Below are 25589 nucleotides of genomic sequence, written 5' to 3'. Positions count from 1 at the left end.
TTTTCCTACTACATCACTCGCTTGTGTGCTGTCGTTCGTTCGTCACATTATTATCACGAAACTCGACAGACCAGACCATTGAATGGCGGGTGGTTTCGTTTTTGCCATTTCCGGTTCCCGTTGGTTCACAGAGCAGCATGCAGATGACTGTTTACTGTGTGTATTCAACTTTGGATTATTGTTGTCTTCGGAAATACGTGCCTACATTTGTTACGATGAATAACGATTTATTGATTTCGCACGCAAAGGATACAAACGCCACTTCAAGACGTCATAGGTGGTAAACATCTTCATATGTGTTAGTCGAAAGCAAAAGGATGGCGGTGTCGCATGTAATCTCATAGATAAAATATGATTCACGTTTGATATGACAATGTTTACCTTGCGATTCCGGTAGCACTACTGAATTCTGCACGTGTTGCGAAGGTTTGTAGATACTCAACGTAATTACACGGGTTGCCTCGCTTCTTACGCTGGACGTTGTTTTCTCCATCGGCTAGTTTCCCCGTTTGTTATCCCACGCATTCTGCACGTGATTACACAGGGTTGGCAACAAATGGAGCAGCTCCGCAGTAGTTAGGGGGCAGAAATTCGTCCACTAACACTGTCCATGACCAACGGATGGCTAAGCGTCGGGAGTGGCGAACACGTTCTAGAAATACAAAACTGTACAACAGGATATAGCGAGTGGTGGGCTAAAAGATAAGGAAGATGGGCTCGCTAATTTTGTGACTCATCTAATCAGTCAACAATACAAAAAACAAAACAAAAAAAAACAAATGTTTCGGCCTCTCTCCTGTCTCAATTGCTTCAAGACATTTATCTCCTCGGAAGAATGCAGAAACTACGAATTAATCTCCATTTCTTAAAGGGATCGACCATAACCAGGCCGCCGAGCATTTCGCATCTAATTGGACTCTGTGAAAAAAAAAAAAAAAAAAAACTCTGGTCACAATACGCAAATATACATTTCGTTCGGCTCATACCAGCTCGCAGTGACCCATATAACTGAACTTTCAAAGATGAGTAACCAGCGCGCCTCTTTCCATCACGCATACGTCACATGGCTACGTAGCCTGATGCCGTCCAATCGCGGGGCCGAGCTTCGAACATGACGTTTCAAACTACCAGCCAATAAACACGCTTCATTATCACATGTGAGCATAGGGCTCACATAATAACTAGAAACCAAGCCAGCGGAGAGGAGTATGTCAACATGTGGACCGCCGTGATCGATACGGTAGGCCTAGCGTCTTACTAACGGTGACTCCTACAAGATCTCTGCGCCGCTCTTTCATGTCGCAGCGCAGGGTTTAAACTGTACGACACTCGTTCCCTAAACAATTCAAACGCACGGGTGATGACAGACAAAACAAATACACTTCGCACAGGGCGTGGCACACGGAGCCCAGCGGAAGTGACTTGCATTGGATTGGATATCATTGCACCGAACGCACCGTGTCTTCACATTTGGAAATGCTGTGGCAAATCCGGCGGCAAATCCGGCCAAATCAAGAATGTCGATCATGGCGCCTCCCGGACTTGGACATTGGGAGAGGGTCTCGGCCCCGTACAAATACCTTTGCTCTCCCCCATCACTCTCTCTCCCAGCTTTTCTTCTAGCCTCTCTCCTTATGATTTCTATGGCTGTAAGGTGAAGTGCTTCGTTTGTTTTCTATGGAACTTGAGTATGCGCTCCGCGGTTGTGAAATTGAGCGTCATGATATCTCCAACATTTTCGCCTGGAGCAAACGTCAGCAGATGGCCTGTTGTCGTTGGACGCGGTTCGAACCGTGTGACAATGTGACATGGTCCTGGGTGACATGGCGAGCACGCTAACCACTGTACCAGGCGAGCTGGAGACGCGATGCCGCGTGACTCCAACCAAAGTACAGCAGCGCCCTCGTCGGAACCATTCGAAGATGACGAAGACGGCCCATCACCCTCCTACCTAAGATTCCGGAACTGTAGTGACGGATATCCATGCGCACTCACGGCGTGCTGCGTGCTACTGCGCGGAAAACCGTAGTGCGCGTATGATACGTAAATTGAATGCCTTTGATTTTAAATACGAGACTGTAACTGTTTTGATATTGAATAGAAGATTCCCTTTCATCTAGTCCATTTCGCAAAGTGGAACAAAATTATACGTGGAACCCTTGACCGTAATTGGTGAGGAAAGTGCCACATCAAAATGACGTGAAGTTGGCCCAGGACGCACATTTCCCCAGGGCGTCAGTCGTGACGTTGCCCACATACGTGAGGCCGACAACGGCAAGCCCTTTCACCACCACCACCACCACCACCACGTGAAGTTAGAGCGCAGGGGGGAGCTAAAATGGCCAGGCCCTAATTTCATCCGCATGCGAGTTCCTCTTGGTTTTGAAAGCTAGTAATTACGAGGAGCTTTCACTGCCGACGTTGCAATAATACACCAGAGAAATGAGCACCTTTTATGCCTGTTTACGGCTCCTTTAATGTCTCGAAAGGCCTTTGTAAGCGACTCTCTGCACGGTGCCCTTTATCAGGGTCACCTCACGACGAGCCTGTTGTCAGCCGAGAGTGTCCGCTGCCGGCATAACAAATGGAGCATGTTGGCTCAGGGTTGCTCACCCAAAATGAAGCATTTGCGCCTGTCTCCTCAATGACGAGCGGAAAGGTGCCCCGGCATCGACGACCTCTCAGTTGAGTTCTACAAGTGCTTCCAGAACATAATAAGCTCTTGCATGACTCGGATATTTAACATCGGCTTTGTTCAGGGGTTGCTATGCCCTAGCATGCAGATTCGTGTTGTTTTCCTCCTGTGCAAAGGTAAGTCTCGAAAACTGGACCCAGGTTCTTATCGCCCGATTATTTTACTGACGAGCGATTATAAGATCCTAGCTACAACTCTTCTGTTGCGCGTTTCACCTCTGTTGGAGAAGGTGTTATGGTTCGCCATTGCTTGTATGTATAAGGTATGTGGAAACGTTGTATAGGAGGCACTAGGAGCGTTTTCACTGTTGCTGGCGGCCTGTCGCTGCCCTTTAATATAACTTGTGGGGTCCGTCAAGGATGCCCTCTCTGTCCTCTTTTGTACGCCATCGTCATCAACACTCTATTCGAGAGACTGTGCTGGATTCCTGTTACTCTGAAACTGCCCAATGGATGCCCCCACCTCTTCTCTTTCTGTACGTGGATGACATCTCTGTGATACCTTCTGGCGAGTGTTCCCTAGAGCCTGTTTAGAAGGCGTTTGAAGATTACCGGCCAGACTGAAAAGATAAAAAAGTGTAGCACTGTTTTTGAATCTGCAGCCTTCCTGCGGGGCTCCTTTACGTGTTCCAGTGAGACCAGACGTCAAGACTATTGACGTGACTTTTAATTGCACTGGCATATCTAGAGTAAATTGACCACATGTTTTTAGAGCTGTCCTGCAGAATCTTGAAAGGACCGATCCCACGATCATTTCGAATTGGTTCCCCTGTATTAGTAAGATAGTAATTAGTAATTAGTAAGATAGTAATTAAGAAAGATAATTCACTCTGTGAAATACGAAGTTTAAAATGGTTCAAACAGAAAATATATTGTATATTAACCACGGGTGGGAACGGTAGGTGTTACGGCCCGCCTTCGATGTGAACTGGGCGTGACACCATACACAGAACGTGTTGACGACTCCTGGACGGGCTTTTGAGAACAAACTGCAAAATTTGCAAACAAGCTTGCATACTTTACCATGAAATGTGTTTTAATTTCACCTAGATCGTATCTAACCTTTGACACAGGATTCAAAGACAAACAAGAGCAACTTTATTTCGGGATGACCGATGGGGAGTTTCATCGCCAGGGGGCGACACTCTACCCCGTTGTTGCAGGTGAAGTGGGGAATGAAATAATGAGTCCCATCTCAATAAGTGACGAAATCTTGTGGCGTCCAGAAAGGCGAAGAGTGCCTTGAGGGCAGAGCGTTGGTGAGCTGAATGGGGCCAGGGGTCAAGCAATTTTGTGAGAGATGGGGGTGGGAGTATAGCTCGTTGAGGGATGCGGAGAGTGGGGATCGGGAAGATTGGTAATGTGGGCAGTGGAGAAGAATGTGCTCGAGATCTTCAACAGCACCGCAGTGGCGGCAGGGGGGAGAGGCGACTTGTCTCAAGCGGTAGTGCCACTGTGCTGTGAAAGCCACGACGAGGCGCATTCGATGCGGCATCTCGCCGAGAGATATGTGCTGGCATGCGGAAAGCGAGCGCTGGGTCACCTCTGCTCAGCATGGCGGGGGGTAGAATGTCAGCGGTGCGTTGGCGGGTAGCCAGAGGAGTCACGAGGCGTCGAAGTATGGATCGCCGATCTCCTCTCAACAGCGTAATACGCGTCCGTCCCCGAGACGAGAGAGCTGCTTCGGCGGCGCTGTCAGCTTGTTCATTGCCTTCGACACAGCAATGGGCTGGAACCCATTGGAAAACGACACTGTGCCCTGCATCGTAGACAAGTTTGTAAGACGTTAGCACATCCATAACCACTGGTGCGGAAGAGCCTCCTATGCCAGAATTTTCAGTTGCTTGCAGCGCAGAGGTTGAGTCAGTAAAGACCACCCAATTCCGTGGGGTGAAGGGAACGATGTACTTCAGAAAGAAAAGTATGGCGTAGAGTTCCGCAGCTATGAATGAGGTATAATGCCAAAGGCGACGTCCTTCAACTACGTCGTAGGGCCCGTAGAAAACTCGAGTTCTCCAAGGGCATGTCCAGCAAGAGTTTTCTACAGGCCCTACGACGGTTCCTCTCACGGAGAGAGGACTATGCCGCATTGTGCATTCTTGGTTCGAGTATCGCGAGACATGGTCGCAAATAAATGATGCTACGATGGAATGCTTGAGTAACTGCCTTTAAGCGAAGCTCCACGACGAAAGGTTGGACATAAATCCTAAGACAACTATAATATAGCCGTTGACTGTCAGCATGGTTACCGGAACACGTTTTTCTCTCTGAACTTCTTCGTCAGAACATACATGACATACATCTGGGACATTTTACGAGCTGCTGAGTACCGAACGATCCATAGACACTGTGTCTGTCGCATAATCTCTTCCTCCGTTTCTGATGCTTGCCTTTCGCCGTATTTCGTGTGATTTCGACGGGCAGATATACCACGTCGTTGCTGTCCAAATCAAAACCATGCACCCACATGGTCCCGCGGCGTCTCTCATCCTCGTCGTTCACAGTTGGCTCAGAGAATTGGATAGCTATGGCGTAAGCCCATTTCAAAGCCAATTATCCAGCAGTCACGTCCTGCTATTTTTGTCCGATAACTCCTCCCCAGTTGTACTGAATACAGTTAGAGGTCGATGTGTGTACTCGATAGTGAAGGATCATGAGAAAGTTGTCCTGCAGAGTACTCGCTATTCACGGAAATCATCATGGTCCCTTTAAGTTCGTTAATTTGCCCATCACTTTCTCGCTTACCTGGTAGTGGCCTGGTACTACAGTGACTTGTGGTTCCTAGGAGTCGGTGCCATGACGACACCACTGATTCAAACTGCCACCGCAAGGCACGCGTTCCTAGATGGTGGTGGTAAAAGGGCTCGCCGTTGTCGGACTCACATGATCGCGTTCCTAGGCAGAATGATCTTAGCCAGAATATTTCACAGAATTGTGTCACCGGCACCAGTTAACTCAGGCGTCGCCGTCATCGCGTTCCGCTATGGGTGCAGCAGTGACTAACATTTTTATTATGAACGCATCCGTCACACCAGCAAAGTTGAATGACTGGCGTTGATGATAGCAGTCGCCGGACCCGAATTTCGCGTTAGCGGTGATCGCCGCGGTAACAATTCAGAAACTTTACCGCGTTTTCTGTTTTTCGTAATGTTAGTGTCTGTCCAAAGGGGACTACCTCCATAGGTAGCTCTCCTACTTGATGACAATACACACTTTTCTGGTTTCCTGCTCTTCGTTTTAGGGCGAGAGCAGTACTATTTTTGAAATGTGATGTGGGCAAGCTTTCGCTTGTCCCATCCTACAGTTGGCAATACGACTTTTCTGTTTTCTTTGAACGCGCGGCCGATAACAAGGTCGTCGGGGCAGTACTGCTTGCGGTGCTGTTCCGGGAAGATCTTTTCTTGATTTTTCTGTTAGGACCCGACATTCGTTTTTTTTTTTTTTTTTTCTGAGCTGACACACACTCGCTCGCGCTCAGAGTGCGTGGCTCCCCACCTGAAGGCATACGTCGTGGCAATGCGCAGCCTGCGAGCTTCTTTCCCTGATGATGATATAACATCATGGCCTGTGCGGCGCCTTTATATGGCACTTCTTGCGCTTAATCGGCCACCCCCGAACTCGACGCGTATTCAGCGCCACATAGCGTGGCGTACGACCACTGCTGGCTGGCTGGACGCCCGTCGGGCCAGTCTTCAGTGGCGCTTAGCGCATGACGTTTTGCCGCTGCGTGAGCGTTTTTCCCTTTTTCTTATAACGTCACCCGGCTGTCCTTTCTGCGAGTACAGGGAGTCAGCACATGCTTTCAGTTTATGTTTGTTGCCGGGTGCCCTGTGGCATCGTGTAGCAGGCCTCTATAGCATGATGGATGTTGAGTGGAGCACAGTTCGTGGTCTGTACTCCCTCCCTGTCTCGCAGCGGGATAGGCGGCATTTTGTGCTCTCGGTAGCCGAAATCAATTACCAAGAGAGAAACTGATGTTCTGAGGCTGGGACAACATAGAAGGAACAGATACAAACAAAGCCTCAAATTGCCTAAGAAATCAGTTTCTCTCTTGTTCAACAGGTGCCGCTTGCGTCGATTTCCGTCGTATGAATGTGTGTATGAGTGAGCAAAAAATGTAAGAGTGAAAGGAGGGTGAGTGAGAGTGAGTGGCTGGATTGTCGTCCCTTCAGATGACGCACCCCGAAAGTCGCCGGAGAGGCGTGTTAGCTTAGCTCAATTGGTAGAGCCCTGGACCGGTAATCTAGAAGATGTGGGTTCGATCCCTACAGCCAGCTAACCTTTTCAGTGACTTTCATCTTTCATCGTCAATTACCAAGTATGGATTTCACGCTATCGACGAGTGCACGCGCAGCAGAGCCGCAGTGTGCAGGAGATGATTCTGCTATTTAACGCCGGTATCCGCAAAGTTCTTTGCAGGGAGCGTGCGGTGCTTGGAGCAGTTGAGTTTTACCGTCGCTGGATGACCTCTGACACCCTCTTCAGGGTGGAGAATGGCAAGTTCCATGATAACCTATGAGTGTCCACATCCTCGTGTTCTTCTCCCACTTGCAGCTTTCCAGTGTCATGGACTGTTGCATGGCGAAACGGACACGTATAGCAATCTCTAAACAGCCTTAGTCGCTGGGCGAGAGTTGGTATTCAGAACGTTGTTCGAGTCTGTTTGAGATGCTACAGGAAGCCTGTGGCCGGCCTTCCATTTGATGCCAATTCACTCTCTTTCCCGAGCTGCTGAGTACCGAACGATCCATAGACGCTGTGTGTGTCGCGTAATCTCTTCCTCCGTTTCTGATAATTGCCTTTCGCCGTATTTCGAGTGATTTCCACGGCAGATAAACCACGTCGTTGTTGTCCAAACCAAAACCATGCACCCACATGGTCCCGCGGCGTCTGTCCTCCTCGTCGTTCGCAGTTGAGTGAGAGGATTAGATGGCTATGACGTAAGCCCATTTCAAAGGCAACTATCCAGCAGTCACGCCCCCTGCTATTTTTGTCCGATAACTCCGCCCCAGTTGTACTGAATACAGTTAGAGGTCGATGTGTCTACTCGATAGTCAAGGATGATGAGAAGGTTGTCCTGCGGAGGACTCGCTATTCACGCAAATCATCATGGTCCCTTTAAGTTCATTGATTTGCCCATCACTTTCCCGCTTACCTGGTAGTGGCCTGGTGCTACAGTGGCTTGTGGTTCCTAGGAGTCGTTGCCATGACGACACCACTGATTCAAACTGCCACCGCGAGGCACGCGTTCCTAGACGGAACGCACTCGAGCACACTTTGCTGCAATTGAAACGATTAGACAAGAGCAGAGAGTACAGCGGAAGCTCAGTCGCTGAATTATACAGAGATCTGAGGGGGAAAGAAATAGAGAAATATCCATCTACAATAACAGCGGAAGCTTGGAAAAGAATTCTTAGTTACATTCCTGTGGAAAATGGCGCATGTGGTCGTACCAGTGAGGGACAAGTTTTATCGGTGGGGTAAAAGCAGCTGAAGGAACTGCGAGATTTGCGGTCAAATAGAAACGGTGAGGCACGCCGTCTTCGAGTGTAATGTACCGATGTACCTGTGGTCCTGTTTTAAGAAATATTTTGGATTAGGTAACTTGACATTTGAAGAAGACGTGGGAATACATGTCGGGAAAGTAACCAAAAGACAACAGAAATTTTACATGTTAGTAGCAGTCGAAACCGCATATCAAGCTTGGGTAAACAGGTGTAGAGTAGTGCATGGTGGTGACTGCTGGGGTAAAGAACGAATGAGAAATATAATCAGTTACTACGTACGAACTTGGCTTGGGAGGGAGCGGCTAAGGTTAGGAGCAGAAAACTTCTCGAAACTGTGGCAGTGTAAAGGGTTCAGAGTAGTGGAGGGTATTATTAAATTTAAATTGGCAGATTAGTTAAATCAATTTAGAATATACTAACGCCGCAACACAAGGAGGAGATCTATCGGAATTTTGGGGTGAGTTAACCGTAAAGCACAGGAGTATTGACGCTGTTCTGAAGCACACGATACAGCGTTACACTCAAGTACAAAAGCAATGGGGCAGAGTTTTAGAACTGGCCTCAGTTGTTGACTTGGTTGGGGAAAATAAAGCAAATCAGTAAATAAAGGATATTGGGAGTGGTAGGCTCAAAGATAAGGAAGATAAGATGGGCTCACTAATTTTGTGACTCATCTAATCAGTCAACAATACAACTGGATTAACTGTTGTATTAGTATCTGTTTCTTTGCAAACACGTGGTGCTTGCGATCTCAATGAAGGCTTCTGAGGGACCTCAGGCGGTTGCTGTTTTGTGGCCTATTTTTGAAGCGTGGTGTGGGCAAGCTAACACTTGTCCCATCGTACAGTTGGCTATACAAACTGGATTAACAGTGGTCATGCCCCCGCTGTGCTGGCGTCATTCGATCAGTGCAAGGCATTTGATCGTGTGCGACACGCATACCTGTTCTTTCGGCTAAGGTCATATGGGTTCGCCGTTGCTTGGGGCAGGTATGTGGAAACGTTGTATAGGGGCGCTAGAAGCGTTGTCTCTGTCGGTGGCGGACTGCCGTCCCCCTTTGACGTAACTTGTGGGGTCCGTCAAGGGTGTCCTCTCTCTCCCGCCTTGTACGCCATTGCCATCGACCCTCTACTCGAGAGACTGTGCTCGCTTCCTGTTACATTGCCACTGCCCAATGGATGCCCCCACCTGTCTTTGCGTTCGCGGACGACATCTCTGTGATCCTTTCTCGCGAGTGTTCCCTAGGGACTGTTTTGAAGGCCTTTGGGGATTACGGAGCCATTTCAGGGGCAACACTGAATAGATCAAAAAGTGCAGCACTGTTTCTGAACCTCCAGCCTTCCTGCGGTGCTCCTTTCTGTGTTCCAGTGAGGCCAGAAGCCAAAATTCTTGGTGTTAGTTTTGATTGCACTGGCATATCTACCGTAAATTGGCCACGAGTGTTTAACCGTTGCAGTGCTGTCCACCGGCAGCTTAAGTTTGTTGATTTACCCATCACTTTTCGCGCTCATCTGCTAGTGGCCTGGTACTACAGTCGCTTGTGGTTTCTGGGAGTTGCTGCCACGCCGCCACCACTAATTCGTACTGCCATCACTAGGCACGCGTTCCGTTTCCTCTGGGGCGGTTCAGTGGAGTGGGTCGCGAAGTCCCGCTTGCACCGTACACGTGACCAGGGCGGCTTAGCCTTGCTAGTGGTGCTCGACAAGTGCCTTGCACTTCAGTCGCACGTTTATTTCGAGGCATTGCACACTCCCCAACACCCAGCGTGCGCATTAGTGCAGTATACTCCCTGGGATGTGCTACCAGGTGGTTCGTTGAGAGCCTTAGGTCCGGGCCTAGGTCCGAAGTCCTGCCTCATCACTACAGTGCCTGTGTTGACGTTGTACGGCGTTTGCGACTCCAGCTTCCGGATGCTGACATCCAGTTATGGGCTGTCAGCGATTTTCATACAGCTATCCGGGAGTTGGAGTCTCGTCCCCCAGTTCCTTCGGTGCCGACGAAGCTGTCTTTGCGTCGAATCACCGCGGGCTGGCTAGACGCCCGCCGTGCCAGTCTTCAATGGAAGTTGGCCCACGCTGTCCTCTTCGTGAGCGACTACACCGTTTTCACATCTCTCGCTCTGACGGTTGCCCGTCTTCCGGGATGTGTGAAACAGCAGAGCGCTGTTTCAGGCGTTGTCATGTTACTCTTTTGCTGTGGCGTAGAGTAACCCAGATATTTGAGCTGTCGACTGTCGCCCGGGCCACCGTACAGTTCATGCAACCGTTGCCTGTTCCGTGCGTTCAGCGTGAACAATTGGCTTTATTAGTTACCGAGATCAACTTTCAAATCTGGATCCGTCGTTGCCGGCTGGCTTTCGGTCAGACATGCACAAGATACTCAAAATTGTATTTAGGATAAGATAATAAATACTGACGTTATAATGTAATTAAGATAGAGTACACGTGAAAACAAAAATAATTAAGGTAGAGTACGAAATACTTCAAAAAGTATTTGAAATACAATTAAGATACTATTTAACCTTGAACGCAGAAAGTCACCGGTCACTGGCCAATGCGGCAAGTCGCCGCTATGTGATATGAATCACCTAAACCCCGGCTACTACGCAAGCAGTCCCTGTGTGGTAGGAGTCATCTTAACTCAAGTCCCAAAAAGATGACAAAGAGATACCACGTAACTCCACTAAGTATATGTAACCTAGAACAAAGCAAACTTCTAGCAGGTCCTTGCTGTGCGAGGTCAGAATTTGGCGTCACCACGTCAGGGCACACATACGTAATAGAACCCTTACTCGCCAAGGATTAGTACACACGGGGCAAGATCTCTAAATGGAGACTTCCACGAAGGGCCAATATCCGGGTGAAGTCTGAAGGACTCAGGAAATTTCCACTGAACAAGCAGAATATGGAAAAACGAGACACAGAAAGTTTGAGAGGGAGATCCAAAATATGTAACTAGAGTATTGAGTAGAAAATACCATAAAATGTATTTTAAATGGAGTACAAATACACAAAACAAAAAGTATTGAGTAGAGTACCAAAATACCACAAATTGTATTTAAAATACAGTATTTTAAATACAATACTCCAAATACGTACAAGTCTGCATTCGGTGGCCCAGAGTTCGGAGACGCAGCTATATTTCAGGCTGTCAGGGCAGGGCTGTCCTCGTAGCAACATTGTCCGTGAGGAAGCACTGTATTGTCTTGTGGAGTGCTCTCGCCGCTGGCTGATGTGTACTCGTCTTCTCCGCCACGTTCAGGGTGAGTTGCATATCATGTTCTAGCCAGCTCGTAGGACTGTACTGCACTCCACAGCGACACCTCAGTGTTTGGATTGTTGGCTTGGTATATGCTCAGTACGAAAAGCGAACTCTCCTAGAGAATGTTGTTATCTAGCTTGTGGGACTGCAACGTAAAGTTAGTGTCTGTCCAAAGGGGACTACCTCCATACGTAGGTCTGCTGTTTGATGACAATACACGAAAGAGCCTCCATAGGTAATTCTCCTGCTTGATGAGAATACAACGGTATATGAATACGACGAGGTGGCAAGACGTGCACTGCTCTTCGCTTTAGGGCGAGAGCAGTACTGTTTTTGAAATGTGATGTGAACAAGCTTTCATTTGTCCCATCCTACAGTTGGCAATACGAAGGCATGCACTGTCGCTGCTCTGTTAGGCCTAGTGGAACTATTTCCTTTAATTTTTTTCACGTTCGTTCCTTGTAACTGCAACTGTTTTGTTGAATAACAGGGTGCGAAGCCGTGTCTTCAGTTTGAGAGAACGGGCTATGATAAATTGTGCGACAACAAATGTGTGTTGGTGTTCAAAGTGCGAGCACCTCAGCGTTACTTTGGAAAAGATGTATTGGATGAATTTAAACTTGCCGCGCCTGGTAAAGTTCGTGGTGGGCAGAATAAAAGGTACGGTTATTATGAGGTGGTAATGAATGATTTGGAAGCAGTGAGGTTGCTTAAGGAGGAGGGATCGGTTGTGATTGGGGGGAGTAAAGTTGATGTCTTTGATTTGGGAGTAAAGACGAAGAGGGTCACGGTGTTCAGGTACCCGATTGGTTATCCTCACACAGACTTAGAGAAGGAACTGAGGCAATACAGAGTTGTAATTCAAACACAGAAGGAGAAGTACAGTGGTGACCACGAGGACTGCGAGATGGGTACGGAATTCCTTCTCATGGAGCTTAGAGGGGAACTACCCAGCTTTTTGACGGTGAGAGGGACACGCGTTGAATGTCTCTACCACGGGGTTACACGAAGGTGTGCTGAGTGTGACTGTAAGACCCTTAGATGACGGTGGTATCTCTCCTTCTATGAAGGAGAATGTGGGAAGTGTACGGCAGAAAAGGAGAGGAAACGGAACGTCCCTGCCGACCTTAGAGTTTCGGCGTGGGGAGGAGCTTCTGATCCTGCTCACACTCCGTGGATTTCCGACGAGAATTTTCCTTGTTTTGGAAACACGGACATGGAGGGGAACGACGGTGTCGCTGAGGATGTGAAAGATTCGGCGGATGCGCATGGTGGCGATAAAAATTCGGTAGAAATGCGGGAGAATATTGCGGGAAAAGCAGATAAGGAAATGAGCGGGCACTTGAGGAAGAAAGTGCAGTCTTTCATCAGGTTCATCATGAGAACAAGCAGGATGCTGAAGATGACGAAAGCCAGGTTAGAGGAGGAACCGGAGGCAGTATTTGGAAGGGTGTAGTAGGGTGGACATCAAGAAAGTTTGAGGTGCTCAAAAGTCTCTCTAGTGATGAATATGTCGAATGAATATGTCGGTAGTTCCGGTAGTCGGTCGTTAGTTCTAATAATAATAGAAATAAACCGGCACAGAATTTCATAAAAATGTAATTCTGTGTCGCTTTATTTTCCCACCTATCATGTAAAGCCCTCGAGTATATGAGGTAAGTAATTAAATAAATAGATAAAATAAATAAAAAAGTGAAGAGCGTGTGAGTGACAGTAGTAACAGGAATGATAGAGGCATGACGATGAAAAAGGAGGAGGATATGGATACCTTATGGATTCTTACATGGATACGGAACTTTTTAAGTAACAGAAAGCAGTTCGTGTTTGTTAACGATTTCCCGCCCTGATTAGACCGAGTAACTTCCAAAATCTTCCAGGGTTCGGTTATTGGCGCCCTGTTATTTCTCATTTAAATTAATGACCTTCCATCTGGATTGACATCTCGTATTCGCATATTTGCTGATGATAGCGTCATTTATCGTCATGTATCAAGTTCGTCAGAACAAATTGCCTTCCAAGATGACCTTCATAAGATCGTTTCCTGGTGCTCCTGTGTGTGTCCGTTCATGATGCTGTAGGGTCGAAATTTCACCGAACTTAGCATGGCAAACACAGCACTTGTGCGGCTTCTCGCCCGTGTGTGTCCGCTTGTGTCGCCTTAGGTTACTGCTCTGGCTGAACTTAGCAGGACAGACATCACACTTGTATGGCTTCTCGCCTGTGTGTGTTCGTTCATGACGCTGTAGGGTCACAATTTCACTGAACTTAGCATGGCAAACACAGCACTTGTGCGGCTTCTCGCCCGTGTGTGTCCGCTTGTGTCGCCTTAGGTTACTGCTCTGGCTGAACTTAGCAGGGCAGACATCGCACTTGTATGGCTTCTCGCCTGTGTGTATCCGCTTGTGCTTCCGTAGGTTAGTGCTCTGCCTAAACTGTGCTGGGCAGACATCGCACTTGTATGGCTTCTCGCCTGTGTGTGTCCGTTTGTGCTGCTGCAGTTTCCCTTTCAGACTGAACTCCGCAGGGCACACATTGCACTTGTACAGCTTCTCGCTTGTCTGTGTGCGCTTGTGAAGCCGCCGGTGCGTAATCTGGCTGAGCTTCGCGGGGCAGATACCACTCTTGTCCGGCTTGTCTCCCGTTTGTGCTCGCTTGTGGCACCGCAGGCTCCTCCTCAGGTGTCCAGGACAGAGATCGGGCTTACATGACTTCTTGTTAGTACGCTTTGACACGTGGCTTTCATCACTCCCAGTCGGTGCGAATGCAGGGCGACAGATGTCATACGCAAGACTCTCATCTCCCATCTGATCATTCGGTGGTGAAGTAACGGCACACATTTCAGACTCACTGTGACACTGTGCAAACACGTCTTTCAATGTGTATGTAAGTGCACATGGCTTGCTCTGGTCTGAAAGTCGCTCAGCGGGTCGACCTTCCGTAGTGACTAGTGGTGCGTTGTAGAACTGTGCCTCTGAAGAAGTACAACCCGAAGAGTCTTGATCACAAATGCCTCTGGGTTGGTCCTTTACGTGGAGCAAACCAGCGCTTGCTCTTGCTCCTGGAATTTCGGAAATCGGAAATTAAGAGGGCATACCAGTACAGGCGCATCTCTGATTGACGATTTTTGGAAAAACTTGATCGCGCTGCATTCCCTGTCACGCTGCTCGCTTCCGACTGCGCAAATAGCCCACCTTGTGCACTACTGAGGCCCCGTGTTTAAAGTTGCTTGCCCCCTTACTCTGGCACTTCCTGCGAGTTAAAGTGTCGGACTTTGACACGGAAGGCCCAGAGGTAGAGTCAGGACAGTCACAACCTTGTCTTTCATTCCTTTTTGCTGAAATTTTTCGTAAATCTTCGTATTGTTGGGACACCTGAAAGCTGTACTCCCTGTCTCTCTCTCTGTTGGGGATTATTTTTGCTCCAATCAATTCTCAGTACACCACGTGACACTGAACCAGTTTCAAACATTTATTTTTACTTAGGAGCTCGACAAGAACCGAACCGTTTTCTTCGAACCGAAAACACCTTCTACGCTTCGACATCCTGGTCAGGAGTGACTTCTGTTTTTGTAAGAAGAAAATGAATAACAAGGATTGTCTTTTTCAGCTGGATTTGCCCTCCCAAAAGTGAACAGTCTTTTCCAATGTCGAAAGGGATCCTTCATTCTCAGATGCTTGCAACAGCCATCCTCACTAAATTCAACAGACAGTGGATTTCACACAAATGCAAAGAAAACACAAAGAAACAGGAACCACAGCGTGCGCTTCGTGACGAGCCCAATTCATGCAAGTTCCTGAGAGTAGACTCTGTTCGAACGGCGTAATAAACAATCGACAGGTTAAAATTTAAATGAAGTATTACGGTCAGAGGACTAAGCGACAGATGGCAAGAGTAACTATAGTCAACTTAGAAATAAAGCACCAGCTACAACTGTTGTTTTGACTTTCGTAATAACACGAAGCCCGTGCTAATCCTGCAGAATCTGTAGATGACCAATACTTATGCAGCAGAAATTCTTTCATTTAGCATCCACGAATGCAGCCTAATTTACAGAAGATATTTACAGCAGATATTTTTATAACTGTTGTAGATTCGGCATACAAATTCTTACATCTTCAATTCTGTAATTTCTACCATATCTCTGACAACCATGTGTTTGACATATCGAAATGCAATGCAATGAAATGCAATACAACGGAATCATTTCAAAGGTCTTCATTTTCAAACTACGGTAGTTTCATTTATAATCGAATGATGCCCGCCGGTCACTTTTTTTTTTCTCGAAAAAAATATATGTTATCCCACCCACAAAGAGATGCAAAAGGTTCCTGATCACAGGTCTCTGTGATCTTTTCTTCTCCGTCCACGGCGCTTCGAAGCAACCGGCGCAATTTCGCGGCTTAAATGTTTTTCCAAATTTGTGACCTTGTATCTCTTGAACAAGATGTCCCATTTGAACGAAATTTTTTTTTGCTGACAGAGTGGGTGACGCACGTTCCACTGTGGCTATGAAATTTATATGGTCAAGAGAGAAGTATACGAAAAAAAATCCCGAAAACGCAACAGAGAGCCTTCTTCCCGCACGTTTGGAAGGTCATGGCCGAGGCCTTGGATCTCCGAATGTGATGTTCTTTGCATGAGCAGAAAGATCATTCTTTGCTCTTTCGTTTGATTTAAATACATTGCTTTATCTTCAGCCATTACCACATCCTCCCACGACTTGTGGTATCAAATGCGAAATCTGTCCATCTCTTCAATGATGACTCCTTGTTTGTTCTGTTTTCTAGTGTGGTTCTACACTTCATTAAAGCATACATGTGCCCATTTTATCGTTTAAAAACCTGTTATGCTGTCAGGTTTAGAATGCTATTAATATCCTGCCCATGACGCCATGAGAATTATCACAACGCAATTACAAAAAATATATGACCTGTATGAAAAAACGTGTGCTTTAAATTGTTCTATCACCATGCGACGATCTCCCCCTTCCTTATATAGGCATAGACTTGATGGGAGTGTATGGGAGGTTTATTGGTCGGCGTCTTTCCTCTCTCAATTTACCGTTCGAATCTACTAGTTCATCCTGTTTGTTAACTAGATAAGACAAGTTTCTTAACTGACTCTGTGGTGTATTCATGCTGCTTGCTTAGAAGTTGACTGCCCGAATTAATTGTTGTTTAGACTTTGTTTCAGGTTTTCACTCGATTGGTATTAATAAAAGTATTCTCCGAGTTGGGAACTATGTATGCAGGATGTATGAGTTGTGTCCATTGATTTCCTCTGTGGAGAAGATTTAAATATTTCTCGCCTGTCTTAGAAAATGATTGCTCGAAATAATTATTGTCTCGTATTTGTTTCACTTGTTCACTTGATCGACATCAATGAAAACAATGATCTTGAGTTGGGGTTTTCCGGGACCTTTTTTTCCTGGACACGAGGACATATGCGACACAACAGAACTGACACTTAACTGAACAAACTCTTTCACATGTACGGGTACATGGCCTCTGTACTTTCATGGTTTCATTGTCTCTCGTGGCTACGTGCGAAGCCACAGGCCCCCGGTTTCCTGCAGCTGTTTTGTTCTCTGGCCTGTGTCTGTTCATCAAGTGAATGAACTCTGCACGACAGATGTTGCGTTTATATGGCTTCACACCCATGCACACCCTCTGGTAACACTGCAGGTTTGTGCTGTCCTTCGAGGCTGCAGCACAGAGAATGCTCCAGTATGGCCTTGCACCTGTTCGAGTCTACATGTGATGTCCCAGGCACACACTGTGGCTGAATTCTGCAGGACACACACACATCCGACTTATAGAGGTCCTCAGTCGAACGCATCTGCTTGTGACGACACAATCCATTCTTTAAGCACACCCTACAGCAGAGGAGGCTCACCTATTCGGCTTCTCAGCCATGTGCGTCCAGTTACGATTGTTCAGGTTCGTCACCTGGCCGAACTCTGCGCGGCAGATATAGCACTGGTGTATAGCTTCTAGCCCGCATGCAGTGCTGTGGGTTTGTGCCATGGCTCATCCTTGCAGGACAGAGTTCACGCTTGTAGGACTTTTTGCGCAAGTGTTTTCACACGTAATACGACAGACCCTTGCTCTGGCTGAGGTCCGCAGGACAGATATCGCACTTGTACGGCTTCACGCCCTCGTGTCTCCACCTATTGCTCTGATTCCACAGCTTCCTGCTCTTGTTGAACTCGGCAGGACAGAGATCATACTTGTACTGCTTCTCGCCTGTGTGTATCCGCTGGTGATATACAGTTGAACCTCTCAATAACGAACGTCCATTTAACGAAATCCTCCGTTTAACGAAAAATTTCCGTTGCACGAGCGCGTCCCCATAGACGCCAATGTATTTTTGAGCTCGATTTAACGAAATACGTTCGTTTGGTCACCTCTATTTAACGAAGTCCCCGGGCTCTCCTGCGCGTGTCTTTGCCCCTAACCACAAAGAAAAGGAGGAGAAACTTTCATTCTCCGTTGGTTTTACGCGAGTTTTCGTTGGTTACTTCGGTTGTCACGTGCTGGGGGCGCGAACGTGCAGACGTGTGCTTCGCCTCTGCCGGTAATCGGTGCGCCGATGCTGTGCGCCACGACAGTGCGTCGCGCCGGCGCGAGGCTCTCTTCGCACCCGTTTTCGGACAAGAAAACACGCATTGCTGACATTTTTTGCTCACGCCTCGCGAAGTCTTATATGCTTGTGTTGATGACGACGACAGTACGTTGTGGTTTTGTGCCTTTTCATTACTTTTTTTTTGTTCGCGCCGCTAATGCTGACGGTGGTAAAATGGGCATGATGCCGCTGCCGTTCAAGGTTCCATCGGCGCAGGCGTCTACGCGACATGTACCCATTTCTCGTTCTTTTCAGCGGCGTACTATTGTTCTTTCCGGACGTCATGAATGAAAGTGAACCAAAGAAACTTCGATACGCGAGCGCGTAGGAAAAAGCAGTCGAGGTTCATCCGGAGTTACGAAGGTAATGAACGCTCAGAGCGACACTGTGCACAAATTACTTGTTACCTAGCATTATGTAATGAATAAAGCTTGATATTTTGTGCCCTTCTTACCTTAGTACCTGTTTCATGACAAATGACATTTTGCGGAACGCACGGCGCTGGTAGTGCGGCGGCCATCTTCGTTTAACTTAGCGTGTTCCATTTAACGAATATCTCGACTTAACGAAACAAAGAGTCAGCATTTACAAATTCGTTATATAGAGGTTCAACTGTATGACCATAGCTCAACATTTTAGGCTGCCGAACTCACGATTGCAATCATCTAATAAGCCATGAGTGCAGCCGTGTGCGACTGATATGAAGGCCCACGTGGCGCATTACTGAGCTCGATCATGCCACATATTAGCAAGCCCATCAGATGACGTTACGCTTGTGACCAGCTATGGGCAATAATAAAATTTACTCAGGCTTTGGTGGCAAGTATGATGTTATCCTGTGAGTGCGCTAACGAGTAGCACGATGGTGAGTAGGCTATGTGGGCCCCTGCGACAGTTCATAGCCCGCGGCTGGCCTCACGCCTCACTTATCAGATCGTTGTGGTTGTCAATTCTGCAGCCCAAAATGACAACCGATGGATTCAACAGGCTCACACTATGGCTAAACACTGCAGCACAGAAGATCGCACTTGTATGGCTTTTCAACCGTTTGTGACTGCTTGCAAAGCTGTAGGTTCCTGCTCTGGCTGAACACTGCTGGGTGGACATCGCATTTGTCTTCTCGCCCGTGTGTGTCTGCCTGTTATTCGACAGGCCCGGGCTGTGCCTCAACTGTGCAGGACGGAGATCGCACTTGTACGGCTTCTCATCTGTGTATGTCTGCTTGTGCTGCTGTAAGCTCCCGCCCCGGCTGAACTCCCATCGCACTTGCATGGCTTCGTGCCCGTAGGTGTCGACTTGTAAAGCTTTAGCGTCCCTCTCTAGCTGAACACTGCAGGGCAGACATCGCACTTTTATCGCTTTTTGCCTCTGTGTATCCAATTACAGACCTGCAGGTGCTTACTCCAGGTTTAACTCTGCAGGACAGAAATTGCACTTCTACGGCTCCTTGCCCGTGCGCTTCTGCTTGTGCTTTCTCAGGGTCGTGTTGCGGGTGAACTTTGCAGGACAGAGATCGCACTTGTAAGGCTTCTCGCCTGTGTGTGTCCGCTTGTGCTGTTGTAAGTGCCCTCTCTGACTGAACTCCGCAGGGCAGACATCACACTTGCATGGCTTCTCACCCGTGTGTACCCTCTTGTGCAGCTGTAGACTCCCACTCTGGCTGAACTCCGCAGGGCAGACAACACACTTGTATGGCGTCTCACCCGTGTGTACCCTCTTGTGCAGCTGTAGACTCTCACTCTGGCTGAACTCCGCAGGGCAGACAACACACTTGTATGGCGTCTCACCCGTGTGTACCCTCTTGTGCAGCTGTAGACTCCCACTCTGGCTGAACTCCGCAGGGCAGACAACACACTTGTATGGCGTCTCACCCGTGTGTACCCTCTTGTGCAGCTGTAGACTCTCACTCTGGCTGAACTCCGCAGGGCAGACAACACACTTGTATGGCTTCTCACCCGTGTGTACCCTCTTGTGCCGCTGTAGGTTCCTGCCCTGGCTGAACACTGCAGGGCAGACATCGCACTTGTATGGCTTCTCACCCGTGTGTACCCTCTTGTGCTGCTTTAGGTTCCCACTCTGTCTGAACACTGCTGGACAGACATCACACTTGTAGGGCTTCTCGTCCGTGTGTGTCCGCCTGTGATATGACAGGCTCGAGCTGTGCCTGAACTCTGCAGGACAGAGGTCACACTTGTACTGCTTCTCACTCGTGTGCATCCGCATGTGCTGCTGTAGATTCCCGCCCCTGCTGAACACTGCAGGGCAGACATCGCACTTGTATGGCTTCTCGTCCGTGTGCGTTCGCTTGTGAAGCAGCAGTTGATCGTTCCGGATGAACTCCGCAGGGCAGACGTCGCACTTGTGTGGCTTTTTGCCCGTGTGTGTTTGCTTGTGATATCTCAGGCTCCTACTATGGCTGTACTTTGCAGGACAGAGATGGCACTTGTACGGCTTCTCGCCCGAGTTTCTCTCTTTGTGACGCTGTAGCTGGAAGCTCTGGCTCAACTCTGACGGGCTGCCGTCGCACTTGTGTGGCTTTTTGCCAGTGTGCGCTCGCTTGTGAAGTCGCAGGTGCGCAATCCAGCTGAACTCTGCCAGGCAGAGGTCACACTTGTGCGGTTTCTTGTTTATATATGTTCGCCTGTGACACCCCAGACTCGTGCTCTGGCAGAGATCGGACTTGCTTGGCTTCTCGTCAGTACGCTTTGACACGTGGCTCTCGTCACTCCCAGATGGTAAGACTGCAGGGGGACAGATGTCGTACGTAAGACCCTTCTCTTCCATCTTATCATTCTGGTGGAGAAGTAATGGGACACTTTTCAGACTCGCTGTGACACTGTGCAAACATGTGCTGTTTCAGGCTGTCTATGGATGTGTACGGAGGTGCACATGGCTAATGTGTTGGTGTGTGTGTGCAACATCAGGACTAATTGCACTCTTGGTGACTAGAAGCTGCAATTACTCCCAATTTAACTGCTTTTTTTTCTTAGAGTGCACCAGTCTCCTTAGGGTAAATGCTGCCTGGCAGCCCAGGTGTGCACGGCCCTTACTCTGGCACACGACCATCCTGGTAATGGAGGCTTAGAAACAACTGGGAAGATGAACATTCAACATCTCAGCTGGGTGGGCTCATATGGTTGTAATCGATCGAGGCTTTCTTAAGTGTCTTGAAGAAGCCGCTCAAGATCTGCTACCTGAGCTGACGCAACTCCGTTGAAGGGCTTCTTCCTAAGGTACTGAGCTAAGAGCGGGGTTACAAAAACCGAGCAAAACTGAAACCTGAACCGAAAACAAAAAGAAAGCTTCATTTCTGGGCGAACCGGAACGAAATGAAAACGGAAACAAAATTACGTGATTCGGAGGGAAACCGAAAACCTATTTTCGATTTTTTGTGTACCTATGTGTGTTCATGGTCAGAGCACTTTGCATGTTCTTTGGCCCATATCAGCTGCTGTGTTTCTTTTCTTTGTGGTAGACAAAATGGCATTCTTGACGATCTGTGGATGAGGCCGAACTTTTTTTCAGGCTTAATCTTTATGACATTTTCTTTCTATAAAACTGCTAACGAAAAACTTTAAGGGGCGACTCCCCCCCCCCTCTCGCGAACCTCTGGGTGACAACCCGGAAATGCGCCGAGAGCTTTCATAATTCAGAGCTGCGATTATCGCATTACCTACAACTTTTCTGAGTTATGTTAGCAGTCAAATCAAAAGTCGTCAGAGCCAAATCACGAAAGCAAATACACTAGCGTGATTTGGGTCGTGTACCCCTGGGGGATCAGGTACAACATACAGAATAAGACTAGTCGAGGCCCATACAGGAGCATGTTGCTTTCTCCAGAAAACATCTGTCCTTTTTGTGGAAACAGCAACTTGGTCATTTTCTATTTCCTTAGGTTCAACAGTGATGCAAAACTGGATCAAGAATCTCCGTGTCTACTTTGCCCACTTTCAGAATCTTTCGTAGAACAGGGCGTGTGCTAGAAAGTCGATGCATGTCTGCCAGAAAACTAAAATGCATTTCTGTTGTATCCCTCTTTTTGTCAAGCTATCGAGTTTGGTGTTGATTAAAAGTCCTCGACCATTTTGTATTTACCTTCTGATGTTGAATCACAGTTGTGTCCCATTTGGTCCTGTTCTGTCGAGATTGCAACATTGTAAGGCTCCGTTTTCACTTCCGTAACCGGATGTTCCATCGAGGATTCCTCTCGAGGTTCTTCTTTAACGTCACGCGTCCCAGCTGTCACTCCTGTAGTAAAACAAGAAAGGAGAGAAGTAAGCCACACTGCAAATCATCAAGTCACATGATGACCCCATCTGTACCCAACCCAACTCGAAAGTAGGTTGCAAAATGAGCATCCACACTCCCACACCATTCGTAACAGCCACCACTACGGTGCGCATATGCGCCGCATGTTCGGCGGATGGATACGGTCAAAATGTTCTGCACGGTTTTTCCTGTGCTACGGCTAGAGGGCGACACAGAATGACGCGGTTTACGGAGCTTTGAGACGGTATTTATCCGTACTCACGTTTCATGCTTTTTTATAAAAACGGAAAGTGATACACATATAAATTTGATGTCTATCGATTCCTGAAACATTTCCAGTGAAAGTAAATTGAAAGTTTTTTTCGAAACGGCTATAGAAGTTTAATAAAACCTGTTCAAAGAGGGAGGAGAAAAATTGGGTATTTTTTTCGCAGTCGTGACATCGCCGTAAAATACATACGACATGTATGAGAAATCTAGTAGCGTAAATATCTTCATCTCGTCTTCCTCTTGATGATGAAACCACTCGCGTCAAAATCTGAGCGGTGGTTACCAAGAAAAAGCATAAAAGCTGTTCCGTAGGAAATACATTGGGACGGAGAGCTGGTATGCCCTCTTAACTATATTCCAGCTAGTGGTGTGCCCTGTCGCCAGTAACGAAAAGTAGGGGAGCCTCCACAGCCAATAGTGCAGGAGATGAAGCGTGGGAAAGGGCTGTTGGATGAAAGGGTTTTGGACTTGGAACGGTCATGGGCCTCGTGCAGCACCTATAGGGGGCATCACAAGCGAATCCCCTAGTGGGAGGAGTGGGCACTTCTCCCAGGGCTCGCAGCACACTCTGCGGTGTTGCCTGTATGCGGCCTGCTGCATCGCGTCTACCGTAAGCACATCGATCTTCAGAACACAGAAGCAGTAAGCTATGGACGGTACGTGGAGCAGCGTGCCATCATCCCGTTTGGGAACGGCTACGACCGTAGAGTGCAGAGATGTGGCACGCGTATAATATGAGTGCACCAGTCATGGCTGTGTGTTTTCAGTGTGGTTTACTTCTACACGGTAGCGTTGTGCGAATTAATTTATTTTGAATTGTTTTGTTTTGAATGCTTAGATTCCTATTGCAAGAAGTGCTAGCGCCTGTGGGTTTGAAACCACGCATAGTTCAAAACCGCAGATAAGTGGAATTTGCCCAACCAGCTCCGCGAGAATAAAAGGGTGAGAAAGCCAGGGTTTTCTAAACCTTCAAAACTGCATTTTCAAATTCTAGACCGTTGAAGGGTTTCAAGGACCAGTGGGAACCGTGAGAGCGGACATTTTTTTTTTTTTTTTGCATCTCGAATTCGTTTCAGGCCTTTAACCCAAAACAGTCATACTTTATCTATAAAGCATTCCCCACTTGACTGTATAATGTACCAGGACTTTACCATATGCATCACCTCCTGATGGATACTCTTTGCAGTGCTGTTGATGTACCTGGCCCTCTTCTGGTAGGCATGATGCTACATCAGGTGGTTCTGATTTCACCCTCACGGGCTGACCGCTGAACTCTGGGGAGAGCTGCATTTCTTGGAGTCCTGATTCCAAAGGGGCTGGCAGGTGATGGCTCGTAGGCACAAGTACCTCTTGCTTCCTCTTTATTGCTGTCCTTATCCCGTATAAATTACAGGGAAGAGAAAATTGAGTCCGGGATTGAAACAAATACAACGACGGTTTTCGTACGCTCACAGAACATGAAAACCACCAATCAGTGATGGCCACTAACTACTTCTACAATAGTTTAACTATAACTACTAACTACTTTGCGACTAAGTAGTTTAACTAGCAGTTCAACTACTTTTCAGGGGAGTAGTTAAAACTACCTTTTTTAACTACTGCAACGTAGCTTAACTACATCTATAACTACTTAACATTGTCCATGAACTGCAATCCCTTGTAGTGTTCTGGGACACCTAAATATGAGCCACGAGCAATGATAAACTTTGGCTCAGGCCATTGCTACGATCGTCAAATACAAAGGCTGCGGCGGGATTCTTTCTGTGCCTACGCTATAAACTAAGTTGCAGAATTATTTCGCAGCAAATGAGGCTTCACTAGACAAGCATTAGAAGTGAAGATTTAGTACACATTCAAAACACAATTGCTCTGTACCTCCATTCTCGTCAAACAAGTAGCTCGAGGTAAAAGTCGGAAGCACAATAGTGCCGTAAAGCTTGTGGGAAAATCGGAAGTAGTTGGCGCTTTCAGTAACCTAACTACTGTAGTTAACTACTCGAAATAGTAGTTTAACTAGTAGTTGCACACTACATTTCTGCAAGTAGTTGATAACTACTTTTTAACTACAATCAGGTAGTTTAACTACATGTTGTTAAATACTGGCCATCACTGCCATTAACGGGGTACTGATGGAAGCTTCGACTCACTGTTTCTCAGAGGGTCGACTATGTCCGGATGGGATCCCAGTTCAGACAGAAAAGGTGTCAGTGAGAAGTTCTTGGCAGAATCTTGCTTAGACTTTTCTCATTCTGAAGAAATATGATACTCGATGCTCGACGTAACTTGTTACTGTAACGAAGTTCTTTTTTTTGGTAACTTGTAACTTGACTTGGTACTTTTGCACAGTGGTAACTTTTTGAGGAACCTTCCCGAACCCTACTATCCGCATCCCTCAATGAGCTAGACTCCCGTCCCCCTCCTCTCCCACAAAATTGCTTGGTCCCTGACCCACCCTGGATTCATGAGCATGTTGTCTGGCGTTGCGTTCATAACACGTTGTTTTCAGCAGTTTCATGAAGATGAGGCCGCGTGCGTTTGGGGAGGTACCGCGGATTACGCAAGAACACTGCAAATACCCACAAAAGTCTTCGGATGAGCTCTGCGAAATTGACGTTGCTGAGGGGGATATCATCTATCCTGGCACACATGGATAGTTCTTCAAGTTCTTGTCAGGGAACTGATGTTCCTGTGCTCTGGATCATCGGCGATTAAAATTAGTCCTTGCACCGGTTAAAAGAAAAACAGCTGGGTCATTCCATGCCAAACATCCCAGACATTGCGCTTGACCATCCCCGATTTCTTTCAAATAAATTGTGGTTGATTGTTCCCATGCAGCCAATGTACTCCCAGCTTATTTTTGCCGCAAAATTTTTTTTCGCGTCATGGCCGCCTCTTGAAGATTGTGATTTGACATGTAAGCTACCTGGCGAAAAAAAATTCTAACAAAATAGCGTTTGCGCGAAT

At 47.4% G+C, this 25589-nt stretch overlaps 2 protein-coding genes across 2 annotated transcripts; both read right to left on the bottom strand.

Moving 5' to 3' along the window:
• Positions 1-13459: 13459 nt before the first annotated feature.
• LOC135375782 (zinc finger protein 239-like) lies at positions 13460-14299 on the bottom strand. The gene has a single exon (XM_064608419.1). It carries the CDS (start codon positions 14297-14299, stop codon positions 13460-13462), a length of 840 nt encoding a protein of 279 aa, XP_064464489.1.
• A 2803-nt stretch (positions 14300-17102) lies between these two features.
• On the bottom strand, positions 17103-23915 carry LOC135375781 (zinc finger protein 431-like). Its single transcript, XM_064608418.1, has 7 exons — positions 23777-23915; positions 22182-22334; positions 19528-20827; positions 19115-19416; positions 17564-17707; positions 17358-17421; positions 17103-17250 (listed from the first exon to the last, which is right to left on the bottom strand). Exons 1-7 carry the CDS (start codon positions 23913-23915, stop codon positions 17103-17105), a joined length of 2250 nt encoding a protein of 749 aa, XP_064464488.1.
• Positions 23916-25589: the final 1674 nt, after the last annotated feature.

This window comes from Ornithodoros turicata, unplaced genomic scaffold (assembly GCF_037126465.1).
Source record: "Ornithodoros turicata isolate Travis unplaced genomic scaffold, ASM3712646v1 ctg00000945.1, whole genome shotgun sequence".
NCBI lineage: Eukaryota > Metazoa > Arthropoda > Arachnida > Ixodida > Argasidae > Ornithodoros > Ornithodoros turicata.
Note: the sequence above shows the minus strand (reverse complement) of the source record. Positions and strands in the feature narration are given on the sequence as shown.

What these genes read in the sequence shown, in the direction of transcription:
- LOC135375782 (XM_064608419.1), bottom strand. Translation starts at nt 14,299, where the DNA reads ATGTGTGCCGTTACTTCACCACCGAATGATCAGATGGGAGATGAGAGT.
- LOC135375781 (XM_064608418.1), bottom strand. Translation starts at nt 23,915, where the DNA reads ATGCAGCTCTCCCCAGAGTTCAGCGGTCAGCCCGTGAGGGTGAAATCA. An exon ending in AAGCGCACGGGCAAGGAGCC is followed by an intron (nt 19,417 to 19,527) that starts GTAGAAGTGCAA and finishes TCTGCCCTGCAG; the next exon opens with TGTTCAGCTAGAGAGGGACG. An exon ending in ATGGCTGAGAAGCCGAATAG is followed by an intron (nt 17,251 to 17,357) that starts GTGAGCCTCCTC and finishes TGTGTCCTGCAG; the next exon opens with AATTCAGCCACAGTGTGTGC.